Source organism: Kogia breviceps, chromosome 13 (assembly GCF_026419965.1).
Source record: "Kogia breviceps isolate mKogBre1 chromosome 13, mKogBre1 haplotype 1, whole genome shotgun sequence".
Taxonomy (NCBI): domain Eukaryota; kingdom Metazoa; phylum Chordata; class Mammalia; order Artiodactyla; family Physeteridae; genus Kogia; species Kogia breviceps.
In genome coordinates, this window is record NC_081322.1 from 84,153,842 (window position 1) to 84,177,703 (window position 23,862).

The 23,862-nt window shown below is 45.7% G+C and overlaps 2 protein-coding genes and 2 non-coding genes across 5 annotated transcripts; 1 reads left to right on the top strand and 3 right to left on the bottom strand.

Annotated features, from left to right (window-relative positions):
- Positions 1 to 12,775, top strand: ACAT2 (acetyl-CoA acetyltransferase 2). Its single transcript, XM_059083766.2, has 9 exons — positions 1 to 212; positions 902 to 1,036; positions 4,256 to 4,437; positions 6,640 to 6,757; positions 8,945 to 9,088; positions 10,246 to 10,368; positions 10,909 to 11,063; positions 11,603 to 11,713; positions 12,355 to 12,775. Exons 1-9 carry the CDS (start codon positions 158 to 160, stop codon positions 12,523 to 12,525), a joined length of 1,194 nt encoding a protein of 397 aa, XP_058939749.1. The 5' UTR covers positions 1 to 157; the 3' UTR covers positions 12,526 to 12,775.
- On the bottom strand, positions 12,663 to 23,777 carry TCP1 (t-complex 1). Of its 2 annotated transcripts, XM_059083760.2 has the most exons (13): positions 23,717 to 23,777; positions 22,892 to 23,188; positions 21,670 to 21,755; positions 21,331 to 21,459; positions 19,961 to 20,058; positions 19,465 to 19,575; positions 18,976 to 19,157; positions 18,447 to 18,573; positions 15,178 to 15,353; positions 14,466 to 14,589; positions 13,962 to 14,154; positions 13,653 to 13,816; positions 12,663 to 12,961 (listed from the first exon to the last, which is right to left on the bottom strand). In XM_059083760.2, the coding sequence occupies exons 2-13, from the start codon at positions 22,953 to 22,955 to the stop codon at positions 12,745 to 12,747; spliced, it is 1,671 nt and encodes a 556-aa protein (XP_058939743.1). In that variant the 5' UTR covers positions 22,956 to 23,188; positions 23,717 to 23,777; the 3' UTR covers positions 12,663 to 12,744. The 2 variants fall into 2 exon arrangements, with proteins under 2 accessions (XP_058939743.1, XP_066867213.1); XM_067011112.1 differs by lacking the exons at positions 21,670 to 21,755; positions 23,717 to 23,777 and having other exon boundaries at positions 22,892 to 23,106.
- LOC131740305 (small nucleolar RNA SNORA20) lies at positions 14,267 to 14,398 on the bottom strand. The gene has a single exon (XR_009330896.1). It is a non-coding gene; the product is annotated as a small nucleolar RNA SNORA20 (small nucleolar RNA).
- Positions 19,653 to 19,790, bottom strand: LOC131740307 (small nucleolar RNA SNORA29). Its single transcript, XR_009330898.1, has one exon. It is a non-coding gene; the product is annotated as a small nucleolar RNA SNORA29 (small nucleolar RNA).
- Positions 23,778 to 23,862: the final 85 nt, after the last annotated feature.

A 23,862-nucleotide genomic window follows, 5' to 3' on the forward strand; every position in this document is an offset into this window, starting at 1 on the left:
GCCCGACCCAGCTCCGCCCTCGCGCTTGCGCACCGGCGGTGGGTGGGGCGGCCTGAGGCCCCGCCCCCAGCGCGGCATGTCAGAGGCGGGGCTGGATCTTGCTCACTAGCCGGTTGCACTGGGCCGTCCGTAGCTCGAGAGGCAGTAGTGCGGCAGGATGAGTGCAGACTCAGACCCCGTGGTTATTGTCTCGGCGGCGCGGACCATCATAGGTGAGTGGTCGGCGGACCCGTTGTGGGGTTTGAGCCGCGAGCTCGGCCCTGCCCGGCCCGGTCGCGGGGACCCCCAGGATCTCCGGGACCCTCGGCACCCGGCGCCTCGCGCCTTCCTTGGCCCGCCTGCCTTCCCCGCCCCCTCCTCGCGCGGTGAGGTCCACTCCACTCCTAGTGTTCTGATTGGACTCTTGGGTAGGGCCACTGCGGCTCCCGGCTCTCCCATTGGCTGGGGAGGCCCCTGATTGGCCAGCCTCAGGAGACGCCACCTTCTCAGCCCTGTGGCCTCAGGGGCGGGGCCGCTGGGTGGTGGGTGCCGGGGCGCTGGGCAGAGGTCGCGTTAGTCAAAGGAGGATTACAGAGAATTGCCCAAATGTCCTTAGTGTTGTATAGATTTCAAGGGCCCTGGACTTGCGAGAGTGTGGACCCCTCTTGTTAGGAAAGCGTGGGCCGTGCCCATCCGCTCGGATTTGGGGAGTGGATGTGTAGGTTTCTCGCGGGTCCGCGGCTTCCCCGCACGGCCTGGGGGCCGCCTCCCCGGGGATCGGCTGCTGCGAGGCACCCACGCTCCTCTCTCTGTGCCCAGACGAGATGCAGTGGGCGCTTGTGCAGGGGGAAAGCACCGGGCCTCCGGTCCGCCTCCGCCCTTGGCGCTCTCTCCATCGCCCTCGCCTTCCCTTCTGTTCTAGGCTCCTTCAATGGTGCCTTATCCACCGTTCCTGTCTATGACCTGGGCTCCACTGTCATCAGAGAGGTCCTGAAAAGGGCCGCTGTGGCTCCCGAAGAGGTATCAGAGGTCGTATTTGGACACGTTTTGGCAGCAGGTAACTCCACAGTGACCCCAGCAGAGAGGTCAGGTTGTTGGAAGCAGTCCATTAACCCTCCCGTCCCCCGGCCCCCCACCAACACTCAGAAGCTTGTGTTCTTGCCTCCGTACATTTGCTTACGGAGTTCCCTCTGTTAGAATACCTCCTCTCGCCCCTCTGTCAAGCCCCAACAGTAGCTTCTCTCCAGCTTAACGCTAAGCGTCTTTAATATACTTTTCCTACGTGATCCTAGATCACCGTCCTCCACTGCCTTTTCTTTCTTTAGAAGCAGGGTCAGCCTGACACATGGGAGAGTCTGCAGGGCCTTCCGTATTTCCCTAAAGTGTCACCCATTCGATAGAAACATATTGAGTTCCTCTGTGCCCTGCTCTGTGCTAGGCGCTGGGGATAGAGCTCCACCAGCACAGGTCAGTCCTTGCCCGCAGAGGGCTCACTTCTGAGCCGGCAAGGTGGGTTGCTCCCAGACAGGGGCGCGTCACCCTTGGAGGGCTGGCGTAGGTGAATCACCAGTGTCCCAGCTCACTTCCGAGTCCCACTAGGTTCACAGACCCACTACCACTGACAATTCCTAATTGGTCATTCTTAACTAGTATCGCGCTCACTCAGTAGCGTAAATTTTAATTACTCCTAGTGAGAATTGGTCACGCTCACTTACGGCCAACTTTGGTCCTTACCTTATCTGAGTCCCGGCCCATTTTTCTGTGCATTTACTCTGTGGTTTTGTAGTTCCTCTTCCTAATTCTCCTTTCTCACCTTGTCCTTTTGGGCAGCCTTAAAGTCGAAGCACGCCACTTCCTCCTGACTCTCCAGGGCTTTAAAGCATATGAGTAACTTTACTGGTGGCCCAGAGGTGGCCTTGGGGCCACCCCCTCCTTTCTTCTTCCCAGACCCACAACTTAGACTTACTCTGTTGCCATAGGGTCCTCCACTCCTGGTTTCTGTTTTCCATATCTCACCTCTGTGGTATCTCCACACAATTACAATAAAAATAATTGCTATGTTTATTGAGGGCCTACTAAGTGCTGGGCCTTTAAAGGCCCTGTGTTTAGCTTCCATTAATCCTCTCAGGAGGTCAATTATTGGATCATATTCTCTCCATTTTATGAACGAGTAAATGAAAGTTTGAGAGTAAGTTTGAGTAAGTTATCCAGGATCACAGCCTTCAACCCACATCTGTCCTACCTCCTTCCTACACAGGTACCCTCCAGGATCATGTAACTAATGTTTACTGAGCACCTGCTGTGCTCCAGGCACTGTTCTATCAGCTGGGGATAAGCAGTGTGCGTATCAGATAGGAATCCTCAGTCTCATAGGCCTCACTTTCTGCTAAACGCTAGACCATTAGTTAATTATGTCCACCACTACTCTAAGTACCTGAAGATGGGGATTATGAATAAATACATAAAAGTTTTATAAAGGAGTTATTTACTTAAATACAGATGTAATTCATTGTAGCTTAAAAAGCAGGAACGTTGGGCTTCCCTGGTGGTGCAGTGGTTGAGAGTCCGCCTGCCGATGCAGGGGACACGGGTTCGTGCTCCGGTCCGGGAAGATCCCACGTGCCGCGGAGCGGCTGGGCCCGTGAGCCGTGGCCCCTGAGCCTGTGCGTCCGGAGCCTGTGCTCCGCAATGGGAGAGGCCGCAACAGTGAGAGGCCCACGTACCACCAAAAAAAAAAAGCAGGAACGTTAAATAATATTAATCTCTTCTTTATTAACTAGTATCCTATGAATTTAATTCAAAGAACATTTATTTATTTTTGGCTACGTTGGGTCTTCGTTGCGGTGCGTGGGCTTCTCATTGCGGTGGTGTCTCTTATTGCGGAGCACGGGCTTAGTTGCTCCGAAGCATGTGGGATCTTCCCGGACCAGGGCTCAAACCCGTGTCCCCTGCACTGGCAGGTGGATTCTTAACCACTGCGCCACCAGGGAAGTCCCAGAGAACATTTTGATACTGGTTTTTTAATAATTTTTCCTGGGACTTCCCTGGTGGTCCAGTGGCTGTGACTCCGCGCTCCCAACGCAGGGGGCCTGGGTTTGATCCCTGGTCAGGGAACTAGATCCCACATGCCGCAACTAAGAGTTCCCATGCCGCAACTAAAGATCCTACATACCATAACAAGATCCCACAGGCTGCAACTAAGACCCGACACAGCCAAATAAATAAATAAATATTTTTTAAAAATAATAATTTTTCCTGCGTCTATTTTCAATCTCAAATTTTAGGCTTCCAGCCTAATCCCAGATTAATAACACCATGATGAATATAATCTCTAAATTTTTCTCAGTGACCCATTTGCTAGTTCTTTTCCAACAAACTCACTGAGGAGAGGTGTTCGGTACGGGTACACCTGAAATTTGCAATAGAGCGGCCGCTGTATAAACACTGACCTGTTGATAACAGATAATGGCAACTGAAGATATTTGAAACTTTCCACTCCATCCCCTTCTCTGCCACTTTGATTAACTTAAGTATGTGATGTATTTCTTCCCATTCCCTGAAGGAAGTGCCCACAGCTGAATTATAGAAAGGTATTGTCCGTTCTGATTTTGTACATATCTCATTACATAACCAGTTAATCATGGTGTGATGGATATTAAGCAAGGAAAGAAGTGCTTCTTAGCGGAGATTTCCTCTTTTAAGTAACCCTCTTATCTGCCCAGGTGTCTTAAGCCATGATCAAGGAAGCAAATAACCGTAGTTAGAAACAGGAATAATGCCCAAGTGCTGCCCTCTGTTTATAAGGGAGTGTGCACTTATTCAAGCCCTAGAGAAAGATCAGGAAGACAGTCCCTTCTTACAGTATTAATAACTTCTTTGTGGAGAAGAAAGCTTATGTTCATAAATTTTTAAATATTTTGTTTCACTTTATTTTTTGGCACATGGCATGTGGGATCTTAGTTCCCCGACCAGGGATCGAACCTGCGCCCCCTGCATTGTAAGCGTGGAGTCTTAACCACTGGACCTCCAGGGAAGCCCCGAAAGCTTATATTAATAAAATATCTGTAGAACAGCACAAGATAATATGTATTGAATGGTCAGACTGGGACGGGTGTGAGGTCCACACAAGTCTTTGCCTCTGCTGGGAACTTGACTTGGCTTGGCTGGGAAGTGGCAGGAGAGCCAGCTGGCAATCTCCTGATTTTGCATTCACTTTCATCCCAACGTTTTATCTTTCTCTTTGATTGCTGAGAGGCCTCTGTGTTCCTTCCTCCAGGTTGTGGGCAGAATCCTGTTCGAAAAGCCAGTGTGGGTGCCGGAATCCCCTACTCTGTTCCAGCATGGAGCTGCCAAATGATCTGTGGGTCAGGCCTAAAAGCCGTGTGCCTTGCAGCCCAGTCCATAGTGGTAGGAGACTCCAGCATTGTGGTCGCAGGAGGCATGGAAAACATGAGCAAGGTAAGGCCTCTGAAGAGGTGGCTCTCGCTGGCCTCTCACTGATAAACTCTCATCCACTGCCATAGCAGGGTAGACCAGTGGTATCAGAGCTTGAACCAAACAGGGAACAAGTAAAAAAACGCATTGAACCTTGATCCCTGCCTGATTATTAATTATTCTTCAAATTGGATGGGAAATCCAGGCTGAAGAAAAAGCCTATCAACCAGTGTGACTGGAACAGAATTTTTTTTTTTTTCTAAAATGTTACTGGGGCTTCCCTGGTGGCGCAGTGGTTGAGAATCCGCCTGCCAATGCAGGGGACACGGGTTCGAGCCCTGGTCCGGGAGGATCCCACATGCCACGGAGCAGCTAAGCCCGTGCACCACAACGACTGAGCCTGCGCTCGAGAGCCCACGAGCCACAACTACAGAGCCCGTGCACCACCACAACTACTGAAGCCCACGCACCGCAACAAAGAGTAGCCCCCGCTCAGCGCAACTAGAGAAAGCCCACACAGAGCAATGAAGACCCAATGCAGCCAAAATTAAATAAATAAAATAAATACATAAAATTAAATGTTACTAAAGCATAAAATATGTTCTGAATTAAACCTGTAACATTAGTCAGTTGGTATCCTTCACTTTAAATTTCTTTCTCATTGTGAGTAAAAGCTAAAAACAGATGATGCCCCTTACCTTCCTGCACAGGACAGGGAGTATTCCAGGGACCACATTTTGTTGACCTTTGGTAAGTACAGAACATGGAAAAGAGGACCACTGAGTAGTGCCTTTCTCCAATAGGCTTGCCAGGTGGGATTGGTTTCACAAAGTTCCATCCCTCAAATCGGCACAGTGGTGAAAAGGAAAAAATATATCCCCTGCTTCCTGAAGTTCAGGGTCTCACCTGGGGATCCCGCAGGCAGAGGTCGACTCAGCCCCACATTTGCTGAGGCTCAGGAGGAGGCAGAGTGAAAGTAGCAAACATAGAGTGATTCTGATGGGACTGTACTAATAGCTGTGCTTTTAAACACGCAGACATAACAGCCCTTAGTCTTGGTATTATTCCCAATTTACAGGTAAGGACACTGAGGCCCAGAGCCTGGACTCCAATAGAGATCTTCTGACTCTTAAGTCTTTCCATTCTATGATAGCTGCTATGGAGTTGGTAGGAGTTAGGAGGATCCCCTACTGAGAAATCTCCCCCTATCAGTTAATTAAGCAACCTGATTATTCTCACTGTAGGCATTATGTGTCCCATCAAAATAAGTAACACACTGTTACCATCACTTAAGCCCTTTGATGAGCTCTTCATTTAATAGATAACTAGTTGCTTCTTTGGAAAGCATAGATGAGCTTTTTTTTTTTTTTTTTTTTTTTTTTGCGGTACGCGGGCCTCTCGCTGTTGTGGCCTCTCCCGTTGCGGAGCACAGGCTCCGGACGCGCAGGCTCAGCGGCCATGGCTCACGGGCCCGGCCGCTCCGCGGCACGTGGGATCTTCCCGGACCGGGGCACGAACCCGCATCCCCTGCATCGGCAGGCGGACTCTCAACCACGGCGCCACCAGGGAAGCCCATAAATGAGCTTTTTAAGGAAACAGGACACAGAATGCGTAGGTTTGTTTGATGGAAGACTGGAAATGGGTAGGGAGGAGAGCAATGGGTTTCCAGCAGTAGGAAGGGTGGAGTAGCCTGTTGATTCCAGGGGTCTTCAGGCCCTGGGCCCTGGGTGAGGAGGAACATGGACTGGAACAGGGGAGAAGGGTCACAAGGGGGAACTAGGTGAAGACTGAGGAATCACTGGCTAGCTTTTTGGTTTTTTAAAAAATAACTATTTATTTATTTATTTTTGGCCGTGTTGCGTCTTCGTTGCTGCGCGCAGGCATTCTCTAGTTGCGGCGAGTGGGAGCTGCTCTTCCTTGTGGTGCACGGGCTTCTCATTGCGGTGGCTTCTCTTGTTGCAGAGCACAGGCTCTAGGCGTGCAGGCTTCAGTAGTTGTGGCTCGCAAGCTATAGAGCGCAGGCTCAGTAGTTTGTGGCTCGCGGGCTTAGTTGCTCCGCGGCATGTGGGATCTTCCCGGACCAGGGCTCAAACCCGTGTCCCCTGCATTGGCAGGCGGATTCTTAACCACTGCGCCACCAGGGAAGTCCCACTGGATAGTTTTGAGTGGGATCCTAAGGAGAGGACTAGTTACAACCAAGCCTAATCTATTTGTATTTGTTTCCAGGCTCCTCACTTGGTTCACTTGAGGACAGGAGTCCGGATGGGGGATACACCACTAACTGACAGTATGGTCTGTGATGGGCTTACAGATGCATTTCACAACTATCATATGGGCATTACAGGTAAGGCAAACATGGCTGAAAAGATACTAACTGTAAAAAGTTTAAAAAAGATCCTATAATAATCGGCTTTGCAGGTGCTTTCCTCTTTCAGGGCAGGGACCGTGTCCTAATCATTTTGTATCCCTGATGACGGATAGTTCCCATTCGATGAACGCAAGTGGGGAGGTGTTCCCTTTGTCCTTTGTGACTCCTTGATTGTCGGGGATGTTAGCAGTGGGAGGTGCCTCAGAGTTCTTCTGGATCAGACTCTCACTTTACCATGTGACAGAACAGAGCTCACAAAGAGTGGCTTTGGCAAAGGCAATATCAGAGATGAACTAGTACTTCTGGTACCTAAGTCTGTCTTTGTTGCACTACGCAGTCAGGTCTTCATCCGTCTAGAAGGCTCCTGTGGTCTAGGTGTACTGGCAAAGCAACTGGAAGATCACAAGAACTCCTGCCTTTACTGCATATAAATGTAAAACTTCAGAACATTTTAGGCTGTGAGTTAAAGAACCCAACCCTGAGCGGTTAAGCATCTTGCTCAGATGCGTGGCAGCGGCTCTGGTTCTGTGAGAAGAATTCTTGCGAAAAAGATAAGGAGGGAAGGGCAAGGTTCCAGGCAGAGGGAACCAGTGTGTGCGAGAGCCTGGGAGGGAGGGAGGGCATGGAGATGTGGGGACAGTGAGAAGCTCAGGGCGTCTCTGTCGCTGTGGGTCTGAGAGCCGCAGCACCGACGGCTGGGCCTCGCGGGCAATGTGTGCTGTACTAGGGCCTAATGTGTCAGAGTTTCTCAAAGTGCCGTAGTCCAGCTAACTGCCTCAACATCACCGGAGACGGTCATGAAAAATTTAGCTCCCCAGCCCTTTCCGAGGTGTCATGGACTGAACTGTGTTCTTCCAAAATTCCTATGTTGAAACTCTAACCCCTAGGACCTCAGAATGTGACCTGTACTTGGAGGTGGGGCCTTTTAAGGGGTGATTAAGTTGAAATGAAGCTTTTAGCCTGAACCCTAATTCAGTCTGACTTGTATCCTTATCAAAAGAGTTCAAAATACCAGAGATGTGGGCACAGAAGAAAGACTATGTGAGGATATAGTGAGAAGGTTTCCAAGGAGAGAGCCCTCAGGAGAAAACAAGGCTGCTGGTGCCTTGATCTTGGACACCTATCCTCCTGAATTGTGGGAAAATAAGTTTCTGTTGCTTAAAAAAAAAGATACTGGTTCAGGCCATGATGTAGTAATTAGTAAAGGCTAGACCTCCTACTATAAACAGGTATAAGACTGCTCAGAGTATATCAACCAACCGTTTTCAAACGCTGGCCAACAATCATGCGAAGCTGAGCTCTTGAAAGAAGGGAAAGACCCACTGTAACTAGATTTCTACCTGGGGTGCTTTCCAAACTTTCTATCTGGGGAAAAGTGGCTTCAGAGAAGTGGAGAGCTAGAGGTCAGAGTTTGGGGCTGCTCAGGTGGCTAAGTTTGTGGGGCAGAGCACTGGAGAGAAGAAAAGGAGGCTGCGCCACAAGGGAAGACCTAGATAATAGTATTTTATCAATGTTCAATTTCCTGATTTTGGTAGCTGTGGTTGTGTAAGGAAATGGCCTGGGGCTTCCCTGGTGGCGCAGTGATTGAGAATCCGCCTGCCGATGCAGGGGACGCGGGTTCGTGCCCCGGTCCGGGAAGATCCCACGTGCCGCGGAGCGGCTGGGCCCGTGAGCCATGGACGCTGGGCCTGCGCGTCCGGAGCCTGTGCTCCGCAACGGGAGAGGCCACAGCAGTGAGGCCCGCGTACTGGAAAAAAAAAAAAAAAAAAAGAAAGAAAATGGCCTTTGTGGGGGGAAAATATACACTGAAATTAAAATTTAGAGATATAGGGGCATGGTGTCTACAACTTTCCATCAAATGGTTCAGAGAGAATAAAGCAAATGGGGCAAAAAATATGAACAGTTGGTGAAGCCACATAAAGGAAATTTCCGAAAGTTATTTTATAGAAAGGAAGAGAAGGAAGAAAGGAAATGGCTTCTTAAGAATCACTGCAACCTTTCCACATTCAGGGGGAGGCAAGATTGCCGCAGAGCACTGTCTCAGTCCACTAGCGAGCCTGCCATTGTTGGGCCTCAGTGCTTGTTTAAAGGTGAAAAACTTGAGCTACCAAAAGCCAGTTCCTGAAAATGTTTGGTTTTTGCTCTATTTTTTTTCTTTCACAGCTGAAAATGTAGCCAACAAATGGCAAGTGAGTAGAGAAGATCAGGACAAGGTTGCAGTTCTGTCCCAGAACAGGACAGAGAGTGCACAGAAAGCTGGCCATTTTGACAAAGAGATTGTACCAGTTTTTGTATCTTCTAAGAAAGGTGGGTATATAAGTCATAAAGGTTAATATATATATATTTATTTACTTATATTCTTGGCTGCGTTGGGTCTTCGTTGCTGCGCGTGGACTTTCTCTAGTTGCGGCGAGCGGGAGCTACTCTTTGTTGCGGTGCGCGGGCTTCTCATTGTGGTGGCTCCTCTTGCTGCGGAGCACGGGCTCTAGGCACGCAGGCTTCAGTAGTTGTGGCACACAGGCTCTAGACCACAGGCTCAGTAGTTGTGGCACATGGGCTCAGTAGTCGTTGCTCACGGGCTCTAGAGCACAGGCTCAGTAGTTGTGGTGCACGGGCTTAATTGTGGCATGTGGGATCTTCCTGGACCAGGGCTCGAACCCGTGTCCCCTGCATTGGCAGGTGGATTCTTAACCACTGTGCCACCAGGGAAGTCCAGTCATAATGGTTTAAACATCAACGGGGCAATTTATAAGTAAATTATTAATATTCAAAAGAATAACATATAGGAGTGTTTATACATCGTGTCTCAGTTATGTCTTTCAGGTTGCAAAGAAAAGATATATTCAGGATAGATCTGAATGTGAGGTGGGGGAGGAGACAATGGGAGGCTGTGTCAGCATCGACACTTTTCGCCCAGGGTCTCCACATGGCTATGTAGATGGAGCGTTTTAGGAGAAACTGGAGAAAGCAACCGACCTTTCTACACCTACAGGCTCAATCTCCTCCAAAGCAAATGTCCATTACTTCCTGTTGCTTCTGTGTGCGTTTCATATTTGAGGGTGGATCTTTTGGGGCCACTTAGCTATTCTCTAATATGGAATGCTCCAGTCAAGTTCTATTACTGATAACTGACATCGATTATGCCCAGCCTTTATGAGATTGGCTTTGACACCCTAGATCCAGTCTGTAGTAACCAGCCAAGACCTATATACCCCAAATCTTAGCAACCTTTTATAAAAAGAAGTCCCTGTAACTGCCTTCCTCAGAAAGGGGTGTCTGGATATGGAAAACACTCATGAAGGCAATGCTAATAAAATGTCTTAACATACAGTAATTTGTACTAGTGTGTACTTTCCTATTGGAATAAAAGTATTTTATAATAAACCTCTTCTTCCAAATGTCAATCCTTCTATATCATGTCTGAGGAACTGTACTAATCTTGGGTAATGATTTTCTTTTCTCAGGTCTTACCGAAGTTAAAACAGATGAGTTTCCTCGCCATGGGAGCAACATGGAAGCCATGTCTAAGCTAAAGCCTTGCTTCCTCACAGATGGAACAGGAACAGTCACCCCAGCTAATGCTTCAGGTTAGATTTTCTGAAGGGCAGTTGTGGGAGTATTCTCTTCTGCTAGGTCTACTAAGTTAATACCTTTTTAATTGCATTTCATCAATTATTTATATACAAATTATTCGAAAACCTGGTTTCAGTTGCTTTAGGAAAAAATGTAGTTGTGATCATTTGTTTCTTCACATTTAGATTTATGACTTAACCTGTACAATATACTGAAAAATGGATTTGGTTTCCTTGCAGTATCCTAACTAGACACACAAGTGAAAAAGCAAATTGGGGAACTCCAGATTTTATCTACCACCTCTGTCCTTTTCCAAAACCAGGAACTCCCATTACCTCCTATGAGGTCTGGGCTATTTCTTCCATTTCTTTTCATTAATCTCCCCTCCCCCACTGCTTTAATCTTTCTTCTTTATCCCATTGGAATGTTCTGTGGTCTATCATCTTGTCAAGAGGTATTAACTTAACCCATGTCTTCAGGTGTTGGAGAAAGCAGACACAGGTATGTAACTTAGTGAGCACTGTTTTGGAAATTAAGACATTCATGTTTTACAGGAATAAATGACGGTGCTGCAGCGGTGGTTCTTATGAAGAAGTCAGAAGCTGATAACCGAGGGCTTACACCCCTAGCACAGATAGTTTCCTGGTCACAAGCAGGTGTGGAACCTTCCATTATGGGAATAGGACCAATTCCAGCAATAAAGCAAGCTGTGAGTTTAATTTCCAATGTTAGCACCTGTCCTTTTTGTTGCTAAAGCCTCTTTGGGACCAGGCTAATAACTTGTAAATGTTTAACTTCTACCTCCTTCAAAGCTTCACTCAGACCCTTCCCACTCCAAAATGCCGACACTGAACTTGATTTTGTTTTCATATTTATTCCTATCAGGCTTCATTTGCATTGTCTCAAAAGACACCCTCCCATTAGCCTTAAATGAGCTCATTCATTTAGCTATCTACAGTGTTCCTTCCCTCCCACAAAGAGCAGCCAGCATTTGGATCATCTGCTTTATAGGGCAACTAGTTCTGCTCTATAACCTCACGTACACGTAACAGGTGTTAAGTGGTTCAAATCTGAAGATAGTATAGAATTTCCAAAGGGTGTTTTATCCTTAAACCTTTTAGAATTGGCGTCACCAAGGCAAAATGTGTTACCACTTGGAACTCAAAGTGGCATTTTCAAGAGATCCTTCAATAGCATACAGTATACTCTGCTTCTACAAGACCTCTCTTCCATTAACCTTTCCTTTAGGTTGCAAAAGCAGGTTGGTCGCTGGAGGATGTTGATGTATTTGAAATCAATGAAGCCTTTGCAGCCGTCTCTGTTGCAATAGCTAAAGAACTTGGATTAAACCCAGAGAAGGTAAACATGAGCAAGTAGCCCTGAAGAGAGCTTGCAAATGAACATTCACAATGCAATCTTAATACTGTAAACAGCAAGACACAGGATGTGTCCCAGGTATTGGCCATACAGTAATGGCTGGATACTAGGGAAGTTGCTGTTGGGACTCGGGAGTTCACTTATGTTATTGCTTTTCCTACGGCCAAAAACTGGTGTGCATTAGTTCACTTCCCACAGGAAGAGGGTATTTTAAGTCTTAAACTAAGGTAGTCAGAAAGGATGTCACAAGGGTACAAATCACTTCCTAAGCAACTTGAACTAAAAACTGAGTTTCAGGGGCTTCCCTGGTGGCGCAGTGGTTGAGAGTCCGCCTGCCGATGCAGGGGACGCGGGTTCGTGCCCCGGTCCAGAAGGATCCCACGTGCCGCGGAGCGGCTGGGCCCGAGAGCCATGGCCGCTGAGCCCGCGCATCCGGAGCCTGTGCTCCGCAACAGGAGAGGCCACGACAGTGAGAGGCCCGCGTACCAGCCCTCCCCCCCCCAAAAAAAAACAGTTTGAAAGGGTAGTTAACTGGTATGACATTAAGAGGAAAAAGACAAGTTTGGGATTCTAACTTTATGTCCAGAGAAAAATAAATGATACAAATCTTATCTACCCCTTAGGTCAACACTGAAGGAGGAGCTATAGCCCTGGGCCATCCTCTTGGAGCATCTGGCTGCCGGATTCTTGTTACCCTGTTACACACGATGGAGCGCAAGGGTGGACATCGTGGTGTTGCTGCCCTATGCATTGGGGGTGGGATGGGAATAGCAATGTGTGTTCTGAGAGGATGAAACTGCTTAACAATTAATTATGCTTAAACTATACTTGAACCTCGTTTCTTTTTAAACTAATAAAATACTAAGTTAGTGAAATCAGAGGACCAAAGTGAGGAGGGAAACTATCTCCCACTTGACAAGAATCCCAAGACTTGACAGCTTTTTGCACTTTAATGTGTAATACTCGAGGTACAACAAGATAACTGCATCTAACATTGTCATAAATAAAAGAAATCAGTCATCAAGGGCTCCAGAGTGAACAGCATCTTCGTAACCTCCATGCTTATCATCTTTGCTTTCTGGGTGTAATTTAATAAGATCGTCAATTCGAAGAATGGTAATTGCAGCTTCAGTTGCAAATTTCAAACTTTTAACTTTAACTATGGTTGGTTCAAACACCCCTGCTTGTTTGTTGTCTCGGGGTTTACCATTGACCAAGTCAAGACCAATCCTGCAATTTAGAAAAAAACCTATTAAATGGCCTCTTTCATAGTTCACACCCATCCTATTCCACCCCTTTAAAAGTTGACTAGGGGGACTTCCCTGCTGGTCCAGTGGTTAAGACTCCACATTCCCAATGCAGGGGGCCTGGGTTCAATCCCTGGCCAGGGAACTAGATCCCACACGCCACAACTAAGAGCCCGCATGCTGCAACTGAAGATCCCACACGTCGCAACTAAGGCCCGGGACAGCCAAATAAATATTTTAAAAGTTGACTAGGTGGTAATCTCATTAGTGCCAGCTATTCCATTCAAATGTTAACCCTGGGAAACGTTGGGACCTTACAGTAGATCCCTTGAAGTCTAAAGTAATTGATTATGGATAAACAAATTCAGCACTGAAAGAGGTGCAGAAAGCCTAGATGGTAGTAAAGAAATTGTTTCTAAACATCATTTAATATCTTAAAAGGAGGTTGCTTAAAAACAGGTGTGGACCACCCAAAAATAATTTCCTCTCTGGAACCTTCCTACCGTAGGTAAATGACTGCCCAGAGCAGCAGGGAGAGGTGAAGAATCCGATTTGATAACCAAGACACACCAACGCTAATGATCACTAGTCATCGTCCTTCACGAGTTTAAAACAAAAACCAAACTACCACATATGATATACAGCTGACAATGAAAAATGTTAAGTATGCTTACCATTTTAGATTTTTGCGTTCTGGGTTAACTTGAGCCTCATTATGAAAAGCTCTTAATTTTGCAACCAGATCTGTGGAGTCTTGGGCAGCATTAACTGCCAGAGTATTGGGAATAACAAGAAGAGATCTTGCAAACTCGGCAATAGCAAGCTGTTCCCGGGAGCCCTAAGAAGAAAGACAATGCGGTGTCTTCACAAAAGGAAGAAAATTAAAACCCACAGCGGCAGCTAAGGTCGCAGAAGAGATGTATTCATATGAACAAAGTGCCATGCCCTTCTAGAAACGAAAACGGGCTTCCAGACGTTCTTACCATGCTGGTTGCGTAGTTTTCGAGGTATATGGACAGGGCCGCTTCTACGGCGCCACCACCAGGAACCACAGATTTTGACTCCAAAACTCTCTTCACCACACAAAGCGCATCATGTAAAGAGCGCTCCATCTCGTCACACATGAAGTCATTTGCCCCGCGTAAGATGACCGACGCAGAGGTACGAGCCTTAGTGCTATTTAAAAAACAGTGAAATTCTCAAATCAATGCTTTAATAAATCCGTGTAGAAATTCAAGCTAAGTGCCTTGATTAAATCCTGCTTACACGCGACATTTAGACATGGAAGCAATGTCTTGACCACGGAGAAGAGATGAAACGGTTACTTCACCTCAATTTACAATGGCCCAACATTATTTTATCCCACGCGTATAACTGCTTATATCACTGAAAGACTATATAGCAGCAAATAAATGGGAAGGTGACCTATTTTCACTCATGAATAAATAAAATCTGTAGAGCTTTGTAATTTAGAAAGTCGCTCTTACTTCTTAATCAAGATCAGTTCGTCATCGCAAATTCTCTCCTGTACCACCTCTTCTGCTTGTCCCAACATTGAAGCTTCAAAAGTTTCTTCACCTTCCAAATTGGCCAGGGTCGACAGAATAGTTGCTATTAAAATAATTACAAAGATCTGTAAACACTGTTCTCTCATGAATATTTTCAAATCCTGCCTTAGATTCAGACACTTTTATTTATGATAGAGGTGCCATATAAAGGTAAGTTTAAGGTTACGGTTTACAGTTAAGCATCAGGCAAGCAAGTGTCCTTTTATCCTAAGATGGAAACATGTCACCTTGAGGTGGAGCAAGTAAAAGAACTTGCCCAGTTACGTTAAAACACGCCTCTACACATGTATTTGTAGCACAAAACATTAAGGAAGTAAAAGGTAAAAACTGTTATGTTGGGCTTCCCTGGTGGCGCAGTGGTTGGGAGTCCGCCTGCCGATGCAGGGGACACGGGTTCGTGCCCCGGTCCGGGAAGATCCCACGTGCCGCGGAGCGGCTGGGCCCGTGAGCCGTGGCCGCTGAGCCTGTGCGTCCGGAGCCTGTGCTCCACAACGGGAGAGGCCACAACAGTGAGGAAAAAAAACAAAACAAAACACTTGCTATGTTTCTGGAGCTGCTTATTGTTAACATCCAATGTAAAGGGACATGGTCCCGTGTAGTAACAGTATCCGAGAGCCGGGAGGAGACTCACCTCCGGAAGCTTTAGCAATGCGTTTAAGGTCCCTTTTTAAAACTCTTCGAACTGCCATAGCACCAGTCTCCACAAAATACTTCAGACACATGTCGTCAATTCCACCCGTGGTTAGAATAACATTGGCACCAGTTGCCAGGATCTTCTGGATTCGCTCCTTGGCGATATCTGATTCTCTACGAAGGTGAAGTATTTGAGTAGCAAAAGTTATCTGCTGTGTTTTTTATGTTAAATATAGCTCGAATTTCCATTAAGTATTTTTCACAAAATAATTGCAGATTGAATTATATTAACTAGGGACTTCCCTGGTGGCACAGTGGTTAAGAATCCGCCTGCCGATGCACGGGACACGGGTTCGAGCCCTGGTCTGGGAAGATCCCATATGCTGCGGAGCAGCTAACGCCTGTGCTCCACAACGACTGAGCCTGCGCTCTAGAGCCCGCGAGCTGCCAACTACTGAAGCCTGTGCACCTAGGGCCCGTGCTCTGCAACAAGAGAAGCCACTGCAATAGCCCGCGCACAGCAACAAAGACCCAATGCAGCCAAAAAAAAAAGAAAAAAAACTATTCTCTCCCTTCTATGACCAGAATTTAAATCGGTCCAATTTACAGGAAAGGGATTAAAAACTACCAGTTAGCTCTCCCCCACCCCAATTTGAGTTCTTAACCAAGAACTGTGGTTAGAAAGGAAGCAGTGTCCCTGCCTCCAAGGATCTGGGACAAGCAAACTCCAGGGCTAACGTTACTCAATGCAGCACAGAGATCACAAGTGCATGAGAGCCATGCATCCAGCTTGGCAGGTGGGACAAGGAAAGCTAAAGGTCTGGAGCTACCAGAGGGCTCCAGAGTTGAAACTGCAGGTGGGATCAAAAAATGAAGAACCTTATAGGGATGTTAAGAGCCTGAACTGAGAAGTTGTTTTACTATATTTAAGTGAAAGTAATGTTATCAATCTGTGTTTTCAAAACATGAAGGAATGAAGACAACAAGGCGATAACTGGAGGTGAGTCCATCTGAGAATAGATGGTCTGAGCAGGTAAGTCAAAGTTTATGGCTTGGGTAACTGGGAGGTTCAGCCACTGACCCCTGGAGTGAAATAAATACTAAAAGGTTGGGGTGCAAGATGACAAAAGAGTTCCCGTTTCAACAAGATGAGTCTGAAGCCTCTGGGATACTCAGGTAAAACTGCCAGAAGGCAACGGAAATCACAAACTATGGGAAACATAAACAGATTTGAAAAATAGCCAATATATAGACAGTTGAAGCCATTTTACTTATTCAAAGAATAGTAGATGAGAACAAAGGATCTTTAAAGTGAAATGAGTTAAAGGTGAACCTCAAAATAAAACTCTCTGTATATACACTAAATACTGTATGTCAAACATGATACTAAGGATGGGGGCTATAAAGCAAAGGAAATCATTCAGCCTCTACCTTCAGAGGTTACAATTTAAGACACAGAAATACATAGTTAGAAACTGTGGTTAAGCCCCAGGAAGACAAAGTATAGGAGCTCACAGCAGAGAATAATTCAGATAGAGGGGGAAAGAAAAGCTTCTTTGAGAGATTTGTCAACTAAAAAATTAACCAGTCAAAACAAGTAGGGACAGAATATATTTTGGGCAGATGAAGGAACACTCTTAGGGGCCTGTGGAAGTAGAGCTTTGGTGGATTCTAGTTTCAGCCGTGCTAGAGCACAGTAAAAAGAGTTACATAGGAATTTAAAAACCTATTCTAGAGTGATGGGAAGCCTCCAAAAGGTTCTGGCCTTGCAAGCAACGAGATCCACTTGGCTGCTGTGAGGAGAATCGTCTGGGCGGGAACAAGACTGAAACCAAGACGACCAGCTTGGGTGCCTCTGCAATAGTCTGGACAAGAAAATGGAAATAGAAAGTAGGTGAATTTGCGATTTAATTTATAGATAGAAATCAAGTGGTCTTGATGACAGATTAGAAAGGGAAAGAGTATTAAGTAAAAAGGAGTTAGACATTTCCCAGTCTTCTGCCTGAATAGAGGGGTCCCTAACTAAAATGGCAAACAGCAGATTTGGGCGTATCATCACAAGTTCAATTTTAGACATAATGACTTTGAGATGCTTAAGAAGCATTCAATCAATTAAAGCTCAGAGAAATAGATTTGGGAGTCTCCAGCATAGAGACGTTGGCCACCCAGGAAAAGGAATACAGATAACGTAGTATCACAAAGCTGCTCTATCCTCCAAGTGTCTTTCAAGCAGTCAAAGGCTTGATAAAGGTCAAGTGGAAATTGAACACGTCTAATGAATCTCACAGCCGTAATCACTAGTGACCTGAGCAAATGGTCCTCCAGTGGAGAACACAGTTGAAAAGGGTATGAGAAATAAAACACCAGGAAGGTTTTGGTGTAAATCACTCTTGTGACATCTGGCTATAAAGAACCGAGGAAGGATAGAAAGTAATTGGAACAGGTGGGGGCACAAGAAGCTTTTATTTAGTGATGAGAGGTACACGTGGAATCCAGAAAGGAACGAAGAGTAGAATTAGCAGGTGAAGATGCAGTTGAGAAAGAATAGAGGAAGCAAGACTCTAAAAGCAGAAGGCAACAGGATCTGGAATACTTATTCTAGAGGGGCTGACCTTTGATGGAAAGAGTACACATGCAGATAGATTTTAAAGTACATCTTGGGACTTCCCTGGTGGTCCAGCAGTTAAGACTTCATGCTTCCACAGGAGGGGATGCGATCCCTGGTTGGGGAACTAAGATCCCGTGTGCCGCATGGTGCGGACAAAAAACGAAGGAAAAAAAAGGGAGTACGTCTTCCTGACTAGCTCTCTAGCGTGCCGGTAGATAGATACGGCCATATGAACTACCTGGTACCTGGCAGAGTCAACACTATACTGTTTGGTTCTTGTACCACTTGAGGAAATACAATCCTGGATGTATCTTCAAGCCTTGATATCAATATATTCATAAAACCAAAATTCCATGAAATGTTGATTTTCATGTATCACCCAAATCTCTCTTAAATCATCACCATGTTTTCTAATTTTCCAGGCCGTTTGGGTAAAATATAGTTTGACTTCGGTTAAAACTTTGGTTAAAAATGTTAATTTTTAAAGTCCTCCAAGACACTCACACTTGAAAAAAAAAAACTACTTGCCTAATCATCATACCCTGCTGCTACCTATTAGACCTACCACTCGTCCTTTTTAGTTTACTGTCACCTGCTCTAAAAAAGGGTACTTTACAAACACCCCCAGTCCAAGGTCAAAAATGAATCTCTCAACATACCTCTGTCTAATCTGGTCCAGTTTTTCAGGGTCTGTAATAACCACTTGTACACCAAGCTTCATTTTTGTTTTCTGCAGGCTGAAGTCAAGGCAAGCAATTTTTGCATTAACTATTCTCTTGGGCATGCCTAAAATTGAACATAACGTTAAGTACCTTTTACAGTAACTATAATATGGTTACCTTTCATAAAACACACCTATCCTTAGAGATCTGCAGAGATTTTTAAATTGTTACATGTAAACACACAAATTTAGATTTTATTACTTTTAACCTTAGAAACAAACACTTAAACGGCATTAAACACGTGTTTTCTTTTAATTTGCATTTTTCTTAAGTTAAAATGTAATTAAATTACAAAAGAGGAACTGGCAGCTTTATGTACCATTTCCTTTCTCTCTAGGCTTCACTAAAGAACAGTAGATGCACAGCCTGGAGAGTTCCCCTGAAAACGTAGTCATACAGCCCACGAACAGCTAACTTCATCCTTTAGTATTCTCGTTACATGACCAAATCAAACCATAAGCCTTACCCTGGGATCCCACCACACAGTTGAGCGCATAGCCATTGATGAGCATACTCTCCATCTGACTTCTCCCATGGGCTTTCAGAATATTAATGGAATTGACTGGATAGCGAGGCTGGCCTCTGACATCCGTGTATTTAACAGCAAGTACAGCATCTACCACCATATTAGCAAAGAAATCACCACTTCTAAGCCAACAGTTAAGGAGAACAAGAGACTCGGGGTGGACAGTGGGTGCACAAGGAAATCAGGGGTAATTCAAAGGCACTTCCTTTTAGCGATCTCGTCAAAGAAACAACCATTATATATGCCACCAAAATGTTAGAGAACTATTTATCACTATCTGCATACTACTTTTACATACACTTTGTATTACCTTTCCCCCTAGGAAAGAAGGGAACAGGCAATTTCAATATAGCATCATCTGGCACAAAAACTAACACAGCATCTTACTTTTAAAAAAGCCTAAACTTTACTGGACCATCACAAGGATACATTCCAATGATTTTGGAAGACATTGATGTCTTAGCAGCATTGATCAGGCAATCCTTTCCAAGTTCATCAGTGTTAATAATTAGATTCTCACTGATATAACGCACTGCTTCCCTGTTTGAAGTGTGGGGAAGAAAACATAAATACTCAAAATTTTTGCTTTATCATTGCGTCAAGATGTCAGAGGCAGCAATTTTCTGTTCAGCCACTTCATATAGGAGGAGGACACAAATAATCCTCCCTCTTCAGATCACGGCAATTTTAATCTATCCCATAAGCATAGCCACTAAATCTACTATTAGGAGATAATGTGGTAGTCAAATGGGAAGAAAAGGATACTGGCCCAACTTCTTACTTCAAATGTTAACTACTTAAATGCTAAAATACAACTTTTTCAAAGTAATATTTAGTCATTAATTGAAACATTTAAAGAACAGACTGTTGGCAACTATTACATCAAATAATACAAAAAATTTTCTCTGAACGTAAACAATCTTACTTGCAAGCAAGTCGATAGCCACTAATAACTGATGTGGGATGAATTTTCTGTTTGACTAGTTCATCTGCATTTTTTAGAAGTTCTGCTGCAATAATAACCTGCAGAGAAAACATCCATTTACCCTCATAATAGCCTGACACTCATGTGCAACACATATGTAAAAACAACACTAACACACATCAGATATTAAGAACCAGAATGGTAACAGTGGTGAAATGCATAACCGCTTATTAGAAACCAGAAAAAAAGACACCCCTACATGGTATTTTATACGCAAATGGCTCAAGCCAGATAAGTATCAGAAAGTGTTCTAGCCCATAAATTAGTTCTACAGTACAACAATAAGAGACACATCCATTACTCTTCAAGATGAAGTGCTCAACATAAGCTAAATGAAGAGCCTGACCACTCAGATTAGCTGTACTATTTATTTATTTATTTGGCTGTGCACAGCTTGCAGGATATTAGTTCCCCAACCAGGGATTGAAACCAGGCCCTCGGCAGTGAAAGTGCAGAGTCCTAACCACTGAACCGCCAGGGAATTCTTGATCTGTACTATTTTATGCTATTATTTTAAAAATCATCCTTCTAAGGGCACCAAAAATTATTATTATTTTTTTTTTTTTTTCAAAAATTATTTTTTAATCAAAAAATACTTTGAAAAAATTTTGTCTGCATCTTTTGGGTAAAACTAGTTATATTTTTAAAAGTATGTTATCATAAACAAGTTACTTAACAAAGACCATTATCGCTATTTTAGTAGAGGTAGATTCCATTCTTCCATGGATTAAAGTTTAATCTAGAAACAACCATTTTCTACCACAAACCACTGCTTGTTTCTTTACAGCAAACTATTATTTGCTCCTCACCAAATAACAGTGTTTCTACTACATCAGGGTGCTGGGTGATCTTCGAGGAGTTTAAATCTTGTTACTGATCGCGTTTACAAACTTTCTCAAACTCCCATTTGAACTCATGAGATCACTTGTCAGCCTTTAAACTATAAAAACATGTTGTTTTTAAAAAACTGGTAAGGTTTTAGGAATTCCTGGGCCTCAGGCTGTGAGGGGAGGAGAAAAAAAAGACACTTTTTTTTCCTTTAAAAAGAAACCATTAAAAAAAATTCTGCGTGATGTATGAATACTAGCTGAGAAAAAATTCGTAAAACTCGCGAAAATTTTAAAAGTGAGGATTATATTATCTCTTAAGTTTCTCTTCTACTTGAATTGTACAAACTAGCTATAACCACAAGTCTTCAAATTTCGTTTCTGAACCACTACCCCCAAAACAAATGACTTACCCCTGGCTTCACTTTCTGAAAGTTTGACTTTAAACCGAATACTACTATTTAGCTATTAGTCTTTACCTACCACGGAGGTAGTTCCGTCTCCCACTTCTTTGTCTTGCAGGTCAGCGAGCTCGCAAAGAACTTTGGCTGCAGGGTGTTCCACCTCCAGTAACTTCAGGATGGTCGCACCATCATTAGTAATGGTTACATCCTAATAAATTTCCCGGGGAGGAAAAACTGACATTATCACCCACAGAAACAGAATATCCCCTAAGTTAGAACAACCCCATTATGATACATTCGCCTTCGGTATACTTTCAACACTAGCATCCTGATAAAAACAAAGAATTTACAAAGCAAGGTGTTTATGAACCGTTTTTTTTTCCTTAAAGGGACTAACACAATATTTAAATATACTTACACCAATATCATCCACTAACATTTTATCCAAGCCAACTGGCCCAAGAGAACTTTTTACAATATTGGCAATCGAAGCTGCAGCCATGACTGCAGAAATGAAAGAAAGAAATGAAATTAGAAAAATCCTTGATTCCGAGAGACAATCATTTCAGCCTAAAAAAAATAAGTGACATGCAACAGCCTCTGAATTTTTCAAATCTACTATTTGAAAATTCGCTATTAAAAGTCTAATATGGGGAGGGGAGTGGCTAGGAGCACACAGTCTGAATTCAACCGCCAAGGGGACGCCAAGTGTTGCAGACACAGTACCCACTTCACTGTCTCACAGAATTAAAACAGAATCTACCCGCCGTCATTTCAGACTCTGCCACTCCACACAGAACAGAGAAAGATACGTATCAGCCTTTTCCTTCAGACTCTGGCAAGTTTAAAAAAAAAAAAACTTCTATTAAAATTAACAAGACTTTGTGAATCAAAAAAAGCGGTAATCCAAAGGTTCTGACTATACTGCAAATTTGTTCACGACAAAAATAGGAATCTATCAAATGACGGTACGATGGACTAGCATTTGTGACTTCTGAAGTGTAAACCATCTCAACAATGCTTTAAGCGGTTAAAGTTTACTAGATAAAATGAGTTTACCATTTAACATTCAACAAAAACTTCGTCAACCAGCTTTGTTACAAGAAGTGGTCAGCTACAGGTGGGGTACGGACTGAACCTGCAGGGGAACAACGGGCAAGTCGTCTGAAGAGTGGCCGATGGCCATTCGCCCCTCAGTAAAACGAGACATTAAAGCCAGTTCTTCCTGGTGAATGGCCCTAAAAGGAGACCAGAGATTGCGGTGGACACCCTTCCTGACTAGCATCAGGACAAAAGGGCGCAGGGCACCGGCCCTCTGGGACTCGAGGCGCGGCGGCACGTGTCGGTGCGCGGAGCCCGCCCTCCAGGCCGGGGCGCGCCTCGCCAGCCTCAAGACCGCAGCATCCAGGCAGTTCTCGTTAAAACCGCGCGGCGCCCTCGGGAATGCCGCGCCCCGGGAAGAAAGCGCTGCCGCCCCGAAGCGCCGAGACCCGCCGCGGGTCGGAGACGCCGCCCGTGCCACCCGGGGGGCCCTTTCTGGGGAGAGAAGGGAAGGCGTGAGCACGGCAGCCACGGCCCCAGCGAGGCAGGGGAGGGTGGCGCACCGCCACGGGCCCGCCGCAGGCCTCGCCCGCCCTTACCGTTCTGGGAGCGGATCGCCTCCCCAGTGCTGCGGTCCCCGAACACGGACAAGGGCCCCTCCATCTTCGCGGCAGGGCACACGTCGAGTTTCACTCACACCGCGGGCTGCAAGCGTCTTATCCCTTGGCCAGGCGGCGGCCACAGCAGCGGCGACGGCGTGGAACGGGCCCGAGCGACGCCGCGGGTGCTGCTGGGAACCCCACTCCTCCCCTCTCCCAGGCCGGGCCGCGGGGCAGGGCGGGAAAGAAAAATGGAGAGGAGGGCGGAGAATCGTGAACGCGCAGGAAGTGCGTAGCCTGAAGGGGGCGGATCCAGCACTTCCGCTCAATTAGAGAGCGAATGAAAAGGGCGCGAAGGTAAGAGGGCGGAAGTCAGTGTCTCGGACCGCTGGAGGAAGGGGGTGCTGGGCCTAAGTTTTCCCTACTAGGCACAAGTTGCGCGTGCGCGTTTTCACATTCTAGTGCATTCTAGAAAAGGTGGTCGGTAGGGCGGAGCTCTGTGACGGAAGGGGGGTGGGGCTGTGTAAGGTAGAGCAGGGTTTCTGAGCGAGTTTTAATTGGTGGTGTATAAACCGGCGTTCTTGTTTTACTTAACTATATGAGCTAGCTAGGAGAGCACGCGACAAGTAGCAGGCCTTGTTCCCGGGCTCAGGTATAAGCTCCATGGGTCATGTGGGAAAACGACAACCACCCTTTCTGAAAACTGCATCTCGCGCTGCCCCGTCCTCCCAGAGCCCAAATTGCGTGTGCGTTTCTGTCCGACAATGATCGGTGTATGTTTTGCGACCCGAGGGCCCAAATGAGGTAACAAAATGCCGTCTGTACCTTTGACGCGGGACGCCTCCGATGAGCTCGGCCCGACTTAACGGACCGTGAGCCAACCCACCAAGCGCGTTGCTGCGAGGTGGTTGGTTGAATCCGGCGCCTGCGTGCGCCCCAGCGTAAGCGCTGATTGGAAGAGCGGAGATGAC